This window comes from Xenopus laevis, chromosome 9_10L (assembly GCF_017654675.1).
Source record: "Xenopus laevis strain J_2021 chromosome 9_10L, Xenopus_laevis_v10.1, whole genome shotgun sequence".
Classification (NCBI taxonomy): domain Eukaryota; kingdom Metazoa; phylum Chordata; class Amphibia; order Anura; family Pipidae; genus Xenopus; species Xenopus laevis.
In genome coordinates, this window is record NC_054387.1 from 13,457,826 (window position 1) to 13,469,641 (window position 11,816).

The window sequence follows — 11,816 nt, forward strand, 5'->3', positions numbered from 1 at the left end:
TAAGTCTACTAGGAAATCATGAAAACATTAAATGAACCCAATAGGCTGGTTTTATATCTTATATCTTAGTTGGGAACAAGTACAAGTTACTGTTTTATTATTACAGAGAAAAAGGAAATCATTTTTAAAAATTTGGATTATTTGGATAAAATGAAGTCTATGGGAGACGGCCTTTCTGGATAACGGATCCCATACCTGTATATGTGTTATAATACTTTATTATAATACACAAGTTTCAGTGAGTCATGTGACAGAAATGACATCACTTAGCTCCGATTATAACCGATGACATCACTAAACACCGTTTATAAGGATAGAATTTACAGGATATTCGTGGCTCTTGTGTATTATAAGGAGATAGATATTTGGGGTTATGCAATAAAAAACATTACGTTTGCCCAAGTGTAGTATCTGGTCACCTGTTTTAAAGCAAAACATCTAATTGGTTGCTATGTGTTACTGCTCCGGGGCAAACTTACTGCCTTTTATTACATATGGGGGTTTGTTTGGAAAAAAGAAGCAACAGATCTACCATATTTCCCATAATGGTGGCACTATCTATCAGAGACAGTATATGAGGTTATTTCATTAGAGCTAACATGGCAGCTTCTGCTGGTAAGAACATATACATACAAGCTCCATGTGCAGAATACTTGTGGGGCATATGCAGGCAGGGGACCTGTTATCCAGAATGCTTGGGTCCAGGGGGGTTTCCGGATAACGGATCTTTATACCTTAATTCTACTAGAAAATCATGTAAACATTAAATAAACCCAATAGGCTGGTTTTGCTTCCAATAAAGATTAATTGTATTATATTAGTTGGGATCAAGTACAAGCTACTGTTTTATTATTACAGAGAAAAGGGAAATCATTTTTAAATATTTGGATTATTTGGATAAAATGGAGTCTAAGGGAGACGGCCTTTTGGTAATTTGGAGCTTTCTGGATAGCGGGTTTCCAGATAACAGATCCCATACCTGTAGTGCATTTGCTCTGACAGTTTCCCAATGTATTTCGTGTTCTTTAATTTTAGGAATTTGCTGTGGGGCCAAGTAGCAACCAGTTCCGTCACTGCTGGCACAACACAATCCGTCTTTTTGTTCCACCCCCCGAAATATTCCTCATTCTGAGAGTATTCCGAACGCCTCTCTAATTATCCGACTCTGAGATATTTCTGATGAGGTTCTTAATGTCCCCTGTTCATTTAGCGCAGCCGTTAGTCATTAGGCGACGCCGGCTCATTAAGCACATCTTAATATTATTACGGCTTCTTATTAAATGAATCTTATAGGCGTCCCACTGCGTGACGGGAAAAGCAAGTAGGGTCCCTATTTCAGTGCCAAGGGAAGAGACGCCTGGGAGGGAGCTACTATTAAGGAGACAGGACTCATATCTCTGCTGCCCATTGATCTTCCTTATTTCAAGGAAAATATGTCAGTCCTCCCCCCTCAGGGCTCCTGCTTCATTCATTGTCAAGAGTCATAACCAGCAGTGCAGACAATGTAAACAGACAGGCTGCAGCTCAATGTATCAGTTCACCCCAATGTGTTTCCTTTCAGCAGACACCAGTATGTTCTATGTTATGTTAGAGTTCACTGAACTCTAACACCAAAAACTCAATCCATAATCACAATGATAATTCATTTGCATTTTAATCACATTTTACATTTTTGGGGGAGCTTGATTCCTGCTGGGGGGGACTGATGAAACAAGATCAGACAGTAACTGATTATCCGTCATCAGCAGAATTCCGCCTTCTGGCCGTTCCCATCCCATTGATTGTATTTGTGCTGAGACACTCTGCCCTTCATATATACATACATATTCATGGGCTAGCGTCTGTTCCTTATGGGCTCGGAAAGTATTTGCAATGCTAACTGGGTGCAATTAAATATACTTACCATATTATTAGTGCTGTTATTCCCAGTTCTCAAGTCGATTTCCAGTCACTGTCACACTGAAGGTCAGAGAAAGATCTAAACAATGGGACTGTAACGTGCTTCCTCTTTAGAGATAATCATCCGTTGAGTACCTTATATACTATCCATATGTATTAACTAGAGATGTATACAGAAGAAGCTATACCCTCATACTGTACTGTCTAAGGGAAACAATATGGCACCTCCTTCCCATATGTATAAATACAAATATACAGAGAAGGAATGTTCTGGGCACACAATAAGCTATACCCTCGTACTGTACTGTCTAAGGGAAACAATATGGCACCTCCTTCCCATATGTATAAATACAAATATACAGAGAAGGAATGTTCTGGGCACACAATAAGCTATACCCTCATACTGTACTGTCTAAGGGAAACAATATGACACCTCCTTCCCATATGTATAAATACAAATATACAGAGAAGGAATGTTCTGGGCACACAATAAGCTATACCCTCATACTGTACTGTCTAAGGGAAACAATATGGCACCTCCTTCCCATACGTATAAATACAAATATACAGAGAAGGAATGTTCTGGGCACACAATAAGCTATATCCTCATACTGTACTGTCTAAGGGAAACAATATGGCACCTCCTTCCCATACGTATAAATACAAATATACAGAGAAGGAATGTTCTGGGCACACAATAAGCTATACCCTCATACTGTACTGTCTAAGGGAAACAATATGGCACCTCCTTCCCATACATATAAATACAAATATACAGAAAAGGATTAGGGATGTAGCGAACGGCGGAAAAAATGTTCGCGAACATATTCGCGAACTTGCGTCAAAAATGCGAACGGTTCGCGAACGTCGCGAACCCCATAGACTTCAATTGGAAGGCGAATTTTAAAAGCTAGAAAAGACATTTCTGGCCAGAAAAATGATTTTAAAGTTGTTTAAAGGGTGCAACGACCTGGACAGTGGCATGCCAGAGGGGGATCAAGGGCAAAAATGTATCTGAAAAATACATTGTTGACACAGCGCTGCGTTTTGTGCTGTAAAGGGCAGAAATCACACTACGTCACTCAGGTGATGTTTCTGGACACGGAATGTGAAAAAGCTCACACAGCTAGGTGGCACTTGGTTAAAGACTGGGCAAACAATGCCTGCAAGGGCAACGTATACAGTAGTGGATACGGAATATATTATTGCTGCTGTATCACTCAGGTGATGTTTACGGACACAGAATTATTATTGTTATTTAGACAGAATGTGAAAAAGCTCACACAGCTAGGTGGCACTTGCATACCTCCCAACTGTCCCTCTTTTGACCACTCAACCCCCTGTCCCTCTTTTGTACTGGAAAGTCCCTCTTTTCTCTGAACTGAACAGCTAACTTAATTAGCTTTTGGCAAAGAGCTCAGAACAGCTAACAGGTGCAAATAAGATACTTTGTAACAATTTTGACTCTGGTTGGTGCTGGTAGTGGTGAACTACTAGGAGGAGCAGCACACCAGTCCCACTCCCCAACACAGCTAGACTAATAGCACTGGGCTCTTATAGTAGCAAAGTAAAAAAACAAAAAGAAAATAAAAGCAGTCCTTACAAGGACTATTGGGTTACAGGCAGCAGTCAGCAGATGAGAGATCAGCAGCAGGACAGCTGCCCACAGCAGCTACATACAGAGCACTGCAGTAGAAGGTAGATTACTAGCCAGCAAAGCTACCTAACCTAAAATGTCCCTCAAATCCCTGCAGAGTTCTGTCCCTACAATACAGAGCAGTATCAAGTAGATTACTAGCCAGCAAAGTTACTATCAACTGTCCCTCAAATCACTCAACAGCTCTCTCCCTACACTAGCTCTTCCAAGCACACACAGGCAGAATGAAAAAACGCTGCAGGGCTTCAGTTTATATATGGAAGGAGAGTGGTCCAGGGGGTGTAGGGGTGGTCCAGGAGGGAGAGCTTCCTGATTGGCTGCCATGTATCTGCTGGTCTGGGGTGAGAGGTCAAAAATAAGCGCCAGCTAAGGCGAACCCAAATTGGCGAACGTCGCGCGACGTTCGCGAACATTCGGCGGACGCGAACAGTCGATGTTCGCGCGAATTAGTTCGCAGGTGAACAGTCCGCGACATCCCTAAAAAGGATAAATAAAATTAATTTAGGAGACGTAGCAACCAAATTAATGAAGATATTATGTGCTCTACTGACAGTGTTTCAATATCCTTCCTCATTTTATTTCATTTATGGCCCTAACTACTAACATATGGTCCGGGATTAGCCCTGACTATTAGGTACAATTCAGCCGCCCTTCTTATTAGTGCCCAAGAGCTGAGGGCACACCATGCAGGAGACTGGGGAACTTACGCTATTTCATTTGCATTCCGTACATGTGGCTCCGCATGAGATTCGCTCATCAGTGGCTATGGCTCTAATTGGATGGGCCCCATTGCTTCCGGGAATCAAATTCCACTTTGTAAGCATTTTGTGGATGGGTCATTTAAACCTGATTTAGTTCTCCTAGGCTATTATCATTCAGTCCATGTTCCCCGCTCCTGTACATCACACATAATATGCAGCGGGACTTATACTTCCCATTTACATATGAGACGGTCAAGTTCATTAATCACCATGGAATATCCTGTCCCCTGGGAATTACTTGTTACCTGCAGGACTGGAACTATAGGGGGAAGCAGCAGAGTACAGACTTTCACAGTTGGGGGTCGGTAAGGTCCTATGACCTGCCCAACTGCACCCCAATACTACCAAGCATTGGTCATGCACTGGGTGGTGGTGGGGCCCAGAAATACCTGTTATGGTGCTGCTTGATGATAAATGCCACCGGGTATGATTTACTGCCCACTCACACCCAGTGTTATTTGGGGCTGCCACTCTATACAGTGAGGCTTCAGCACCCACAGATCAGGCACCCAGGGGCTACTGTAAGATGCAATAGACTATTTACTCACTATTTATTCGGCTGGTGGGGGGTTGTTTGGGCCTCAGTGTACATGGAATGCCAGGGCCTATTTTGATTCCCAGTCCAGACCGGCCATAGATTATCTGCTACTGGCCACAGCATTCCTGTCTAATCCCATGTCAAATGAATTTGAATCCTGGTGATGACCGACTGCAAACATGGGAGCGGACACAGGAATCATGTGCCAACCAAACAGGACTATGAGTGTCCAGCACTGGACTGGGCCAGCAGGACACAGGGAAAAAACCCAGTGGGTCCCATTGACCCAGACCCTTCTGATACCCCCTCCCAATTGTGGAGATTAAATAGTACATGTGACGGAGGAGGGGGGGCATGTGGCATTTTGTATTCCTTGCAGGACTACTGGGGCAGGGGCCCAGTGGGTGTAGGGCACATCTGAGGGTTCTGGCAAATGCCAGAGGTGCTGCAATATGGAGCCATAGAAAGTCAGTATATAGTGGGCTGATTGGGCCTCTGCATGGGGCTGATTGGGCCTCTGTGTGGGGCTGATTTGGGCCTCTGCTAGGGGGCTGTTTGGGCCTCTGCTAGGGGGCTGTTTGGGCCTCTGCGTGGGGCTGTTTGGGCCTCTGCGTGGGGCTGTTTGGGCCTCTGCGTGGGGCTGTTTGGGCCTCTGTGTGGGGCTAGGGTTGCCACCTAGGCGGTAAAAATGATGGTTGATCCCATTGTTATGAATAGGGACAAAAGATAAATAAATAGAAATTTTTCCAGAAAAAGTGGCAACCCCATGTGGGGCAGATTGGGCCTCTGTGATCCTGAAATGTCAGGGCCTTTGTTGATCCTCAGTCCAGACCTGGAGTCCTGAGGTGACAGTTCAGGAGGGGGCTGGACCCTTGAGTCCGATGCTGTGGGTGTCAGCTGGAGAGGGAAACGAGAGATGAGAGTAAAGATCCCTATAGAGACACCGATTCTTCTTGCCGAACGACCGATTTTAGGGAAGTCCAACCAATCCTTCGAAATCATCGTGCGGTTAGTGGGATTCAAACGATCGAACATCTTACGATTTTTTGGCCGACATCTGTCAGGAAATTGATAGGCCAGGTTAAAAAATCCTGTCGGTCCCAGTGCAATCTATCTATGTTTGCAGGGCCAAGCAAATCCCCTTTGTTTTCCTGGCAAATTGGTCTTTTTAGTTGATGGACAATTCGTACGATCGTTACTAGAAAATCGTGGTCTCACGATAAGGATCAGATCTTTTAAAAATCTCAACATCTATGGCCAGCTTAAAGCGATCCTGTCATCGAAAAACATGTTTTTTTTCAAAACACATCAGTTAATAGTGCTGCTCCAGCAGAATTCTGCACTGAAATCCATTTCTCAAAAGAGCAAAACAGATTTTTTTATATTCAATTTTGAAATCTGACATGGGGCTAGACATTTTGTCAATTTCCCAGCTGCCCCAGATCATGTGACTTGTGCCTGCACTTTAGGAGAGAAATGCTTTCTGGCAGGCTGCTGTTTTTCCTTCTCATTGTAACTGAATGTGCCTCAGTGAGACATGGGCTTTTACTATTGAGTGTTGTTCTTAGATCTACCAGGCAGCTGTTATCTTGTGTTAGGGAGCTGCTATCTGGTTACCTTCCCATTGTTCTGTTGTTTGGCTGCTGGGGGGGAAGGGAGGGGGTGATATCACTCCAACTTGCAGTACAGCAGTAAAGACTGATTGAAGTTTATCAGAGCACAAGTCACATGACTTGGGGCAGCTGGGAAATTGACAATATGTCTAGCCCCATGTCAGATTTCAAAATTGAATATAAAAAAATCTGTTTGCTCTTTTGAGAAATGGATTTCAGTGCAGAATTCTGCTGGAGCAGCACTATTAACTGATTCATTTTGAAAATATTTTTTTTTTCCCATGACAGTATCCCTTTAACAAAGGGAGAAGGGAAAGTTGAGAGCAAATCTCAGATCATGGCTATACAGTTTATTGTAGTGCAGTAAGAAAGGACATGGGGGACTTACTGGTTTTCATTTTAACCCCCAGTGTGCCAGGAGCAACAAAAGGAAGTGGTAACACAAGTATAACATGTTCTCCTGCCCCTAATGTTCTGCTGAGAGGCAACTGGGTCAGTCTGGCACATCACGTGTCAGTGTATAGAGAGAGTACAGGCGCAGGTAGGACAGTGAGTGGAATATGATCCACCAGCAGGGGGCGTGTCCGCACTGACAGTGAGTGACAATGACGCGCTGTACCAGCAGGGGGCGTGCGTGAGTGTGAGGTGAGCGTGCTGTTACGCAACAGGTGAGAGTTCTATGATATACCGGCAGGGGGCGTGTGTCAGTGTGAGCTGTTACATTATCAGAGGAGGGGGAATGTAATCATTACCCAGTGACCGTTCGTTGTAGTTCCAGGAAGTGCGATCTTTCCATTCTAGTGCGGATTCCCGTGTTGTGATGCAGGCGGCGCTGCTCTCCAGGCTGTGGCTCCGCCGCTCAGTGCCGAGGCTGCCGAGGACTATAATCGGACGCCACGGGGCGGGAGTGCGGCCTGACTGGTTGTTGTGTCATCAGCCCGGGACTGTGCGGCTCTCCCTTCCAATCCGAACCTTCTCCCCTGACAGCGGGATCATGTTGTGGGCAAGCGCTGCGGGTTCCGGACCTGGACAGGTGGGTACGAGGCATGGTTTGTACCTGGGGGTGGGGTTGTGTATGGGGGCGGGGTCCAGGTGACATTTGTGGGCGGGGTATTTGGAGGGTGCAGCAGTAGAAGGGAATGATGGGGAATGAGCAGTGAGAGACTGTGGGTGCAGTTGGGGTGTAAAGAGGCGCAATAAAGTTTAAGACCAGACTTGTCAGGTGTAATTTTCAAAACCAGCCCAAAAGTAGCCCAGAGTCACTTGAAAAGTAGCCCAAAAACAGCCCAATATGTGCAGCGACAAAAAAGTCTAAAAAAATGAATGAATATATGTGAAAACGCACCTATTTCAAATTTTCGCTGATTTGAATATTTTTCCATGAAGCAAAATGGGACAGATTCACCAGGGGGGTAACTACAGAGGGGGCCCGGGAGGTATAGGGGCCCATAAGCCTTAATTCATATACAATTTCAATAAATACTGACAAAACAGCAGATTTTTGCCCCGAAATTGAGGAAAGTCGCCGGAAAAAGTGAAAGATCTGGTAACTCCCGACTTCTACACAAGTCAGCCTCATTGCATGCTGGGTATTGGAGTCTTACATTCAACTTGACAGTTGGCAAATTGTTACACAGAAACTACATTACCCAACATGCACTGGGAGACGCAGGCTTCAGGGCAAGAAAACAAACTTTGGCTGGTTTCCAAAGGCACAAAAAGTAGCCCAAATCTGTACCTTGGCTAGTTTGTACTTTCAAAACCCACCTGGGCTTTAAATTAGTAGCCCAGTTTGGCTGGAAAACCGCCGACCTGGCAACAGTGTTTAAGAATGTGTGAATTTTCCGCTGGAATAAAATGATTTAAAGGCAAAGCCTGAGGATGGTGTGCTTCATATCCTGTTATTCAAGGACGGTGTTTAAGATACATGAATATGAGCACTAGAAGGACAGCTGTGTCATGTAGACAAAAAGGGACAAATATACTCTGTAACTGGGTGCAGCTTTGCCAGTAGGGTTGCCACCTTTGTCTGAGGCTAAACACAAACAAAGTGGGTGGGGCAGATTGCATTGGGGGTGGGGCAGTGATGTTGAGGTGCTCATGATGACATCAGAGGCTGCACAATGATGTCAGTAGAGTTATGATGCAGGGTGGTGTGATTAAACCCCTTAGACTCAACTGGCCAGATTTTTGTCCCATTTAGGGACAGATGGTTAGACAGACAGCCGTTCAATAACTGAGATGTCCAGTTCAAAACCACATGGGTGGCAACCCTATGTCTATCCTGCCTGATGAGTAATTACAGGTATGAGAAATCCGTTATCCAGAAAGCTCTGAATACAGCAATGCCAATTTAGAAAAACAATCTATTTTTGATTGATTTTTGTTTCTGTAATACTAAGAAATGAACTGCACTTGATAAGTGATAACTAAGCCATGTTGAGGTGAGTAGCTTAGTATTTAAATGTTTTTCATTTATTGGTCAGATTATTGTTCGGGATTCACAAGGATGAAAACCGAACAGAAAGTCAAGACCTGAGCGAATAAATTAACTGTCCGGGTCAAAACCGTACAGGGGTTAACCCTATGTGCCAGGACTAACACTAATGCCATGTGCTGCCATATAAGCTCTGACTTTAGTTCTGTAGCCCCTTTTCTCACCCTGGAGCCCTGAGAGATACCAGCCCCTGCCATCTGCCCTGACACCTCCATCCTTCACTGACCCCTTCCTCCTACCCTGACCCTCCCTCCTTCCCTCTACCCCTCCCTCCTGCAAACCCCAACAGAAAGGCCTGGCCCCTGTAGCACCCAGCGCTGAGACAGCACCCTTCAGTGCATGGGTGCCACCATATAATTGTCTGGATGTGGGATAATACACTGATTTACTCTCTTAAAAAGGTCCCACAGGTTCCCACCAGTGGAGAGGCCAGTGGCCGCAGCAGTGACAATGAGGAGAAACCCAACAAGATGAAACAGCTGAAGAAAGTGTTTAAGGAGTACGGGGCGGTGGCGGTGTCCTTCCACGTGGCCATCTCATTGGTTTCCCTCGGCATATTTTACGTCATTGTCTCCAGGTGAGGAGTATCGGGGGGGGGTCTGTACTATTTAGGGATGCACCGAATCCACTATTTTGGAATCCTTCGAGGAAGATTCCGTATTGAATCCTAATTTGCATATGCAAATTAGGGGCAGGAAAGGAAGAAGTGGGAAAAAATTGGTTTACTTCCTTGTTTTGTGACAAAAAGTCACGTGAGATCACACCCCGCCCACAATATGCAAAGTAGGATTTGGTTCGGCTAGGAACAAAGATTCAGCCGAAATCCGAATCCTGCTGAAAAAGGCCAAATCCTGGATTTGCTGCATCCATTATTATGGCTGAGAGCTCAGGCAGCACTGTAGGAAACATCTGATACTATAGCGCTTTCCTGTTCTCCCACATTAATTCTTCTTATTATTAAGTTCTTAGCAACCTTTCGATTGGTCTTCATTTATTTCACTTCCTCTTCTGCCTCTTTCCAGCTTTCATATGGTGGGGGTCACTGACCCTAGCAGTCAAGAAACTATTGGAATGTGAAGCTACAATTTTATTGTTATTAGGGATGCACCGAATCCACGATTCAGTTCGAGATTCAGCTTTTTCCAGCAGGATTTGGCAAATCCTTCTGCCCGGCCGAACCAAATCTGAATCCTAATTTGCATATGCGTGACTTTTTGTCACAAAACAAGGAAGTAAAATGGGTGTTTTTTTGCTTCCCATCCCTAATTTGCATATGCAAATTAGGGTTTGGTATTCGGCCGAATCTTTTGCGAAGTATTCGGGAGTTCGGCCGAATCCAAAATAGTGGATTCAGAAGCATCCCTAATTGTTATTGTTACTTTTATTCCTTATTTTTCGTATCAGCCCCTCTCCTATTTATATTCCAGTCTCTCATTCTAACCGCTGCCTGGTTGCTAGGTTAAAAACGAACCCTAGCAACTAGATAGCTGCTGAAATTCCTGAGTGAACAAAATAATATATATATGTAATAAAAAAGGGCAATTGTTGATTTGCCCTTTTTCTCTTATTTTTATTTCTCCCTTTCTTTACAGCGGAGTAGATATTACATCACTTCTCTCAAAAGTTGGATTCAGTGAAGCGGTGGTCCAGTCCAAGTTAGCAGCTGGAACCAGCACCTTTGTGTTGGCATATGCCATCCATAAACTGTTTGCCCCCGCCCGGATCAGCATCACCTTAGTCTCTGTCCCTTTCATTGTCCGATATCTCAGGAAGGTCGGTCTCTTTAAGCCTCCGACCCAGATCCGTTAGAAGCAAAAGCCTATTAGTCAAAGTGACATTTTTTTTGCTCGTTTTTTGGCTTTTTTCTACCTGACCTTTACTTGAAATTCACTTGTTTGGTTGATAGAAACCCAATTCATGGCGCTGATATGAGCAGCCAGCAACCAGGGCTTTGGGCAAATCAACCAGAATAACCACCGAAAATGCGAACAAAAAAATTTGAATAAATTATTTTTACAATTTTCCGATGTTTCATGGTGTTGCTTCTATGATATCAAACCAGCATCCAGGCCTTTAATAAAAGCAAAGACATGGGGTATGTATACAAGATAAATGGAGGTTTAACCATTGCTGATCCTCTGCTTTGCTCAGGTCATTACTGAATATAGCAGCCCTTATCTCTAACACCATATGTCTGTGGCTAATGCAGTCACTGAGATCAACAGCCTTACAAATCCCATCTGACCTACAGACCCCCAGCTGGGAAACCTTGAGCTCCCAAGAGCACTTTGGAGCAGGGATTCCACCTATTTGTTGGTGGGGGTTATTACAGCAGCCTATTATAACAAATTATGCCACCAGTTCCCCATTTGATCACTCCGAAATTACAAAGTTTGGCTTTAATCCCAGAAGATTATAGTAGCCAAGTGAGGTGTTCACCTTTAAATTAACTTTTAAGGTCTGGCCATCCAAGCAGATTCGGAGAGATTAGTCGCCCCAGTGACAAATCTCCTTCTTCAGGGTGACAATCTCCCTGAACTGCCTTTCCCCTGCCCTCTGCTGGCTAAAATGAAAATCACTTGCGGCAATGCACACGCTGCGCTTCTCGCTTTCCGAAGTCGCCTGAACTCTTCGATTTTCAAAGGCAGTTCGGGGAGATGGTTGCCCTGAAGTAGATTTGTCGCTGGGGTGACTAATCTCCCCGAATCTGCTCATGTGGCCAGACCCTTCGTATGATTTAAGGTGACATTTGGAGACTATTTGCGATTGGTTTTAGTTTATTATGTGGTTGGAGTTAGTCAGCAGCTCCCCAGTTTGCAATTTCTGCAATCTGGTTGCTAGGGTCCAAATC

General features: G+C 44.5%; 1 protein-coding gene across 1 annotated transcript; it reads left to right on the forward strand.

Moving 5' to 3' along the window:
* Positions 1-7,155: 7,155 nt before the first annotated feature.
* fam210b.L (family with sequence similarity 210 member B L homeolog) lies at positions 7,156-10,989 on the forward strand. Its single transcript, XM_018234952.2, has 3 exons — positions 7,156-7,501; positions 9,367-9,542; positions 10,558-10,989. Exons 1-3 carry the CDS (start codon positions 7,289-7,291, stop codon positions 10,772-10,774), a joined length of 606 nt encoding a protein of 201 aa, XP_018090441.1. The 5' UTR covers positions 7,156-7,288; the 3' UTR covers positions 10,775-10,989.
* Positions 10,990-11,816: the final 827 nt, after the last annotated feature.

What these genes read in the sequence shown, in the direction of transcription:
- fam210b.L (XM_018234952.2), top strand. Translation starts at nt 7,289, where the DNA reads ATGCAGGCGGCGCTGCTCTCCAGGCTGTGGCTCCGCCGCTCAGTGCCG. An exon ending in CGGGTTCCGGACCTGGACAG is followed by an intron (nt 7,502 to 9,366) that starts GTGGGTACGAGG and finishes TCTCTTAAAAAG; the next exon opens with GTCCCACAGGTTCCCACCAG. An exon ending in TTTTACGTCATTGTCTCCAG is followed by an intron (nt 9,543 to 10,557) that starts GTGAGGAGTATC and finishes CTTTCTTTACAG; the next exon opens with CGGAGTAGATATTACATCAC.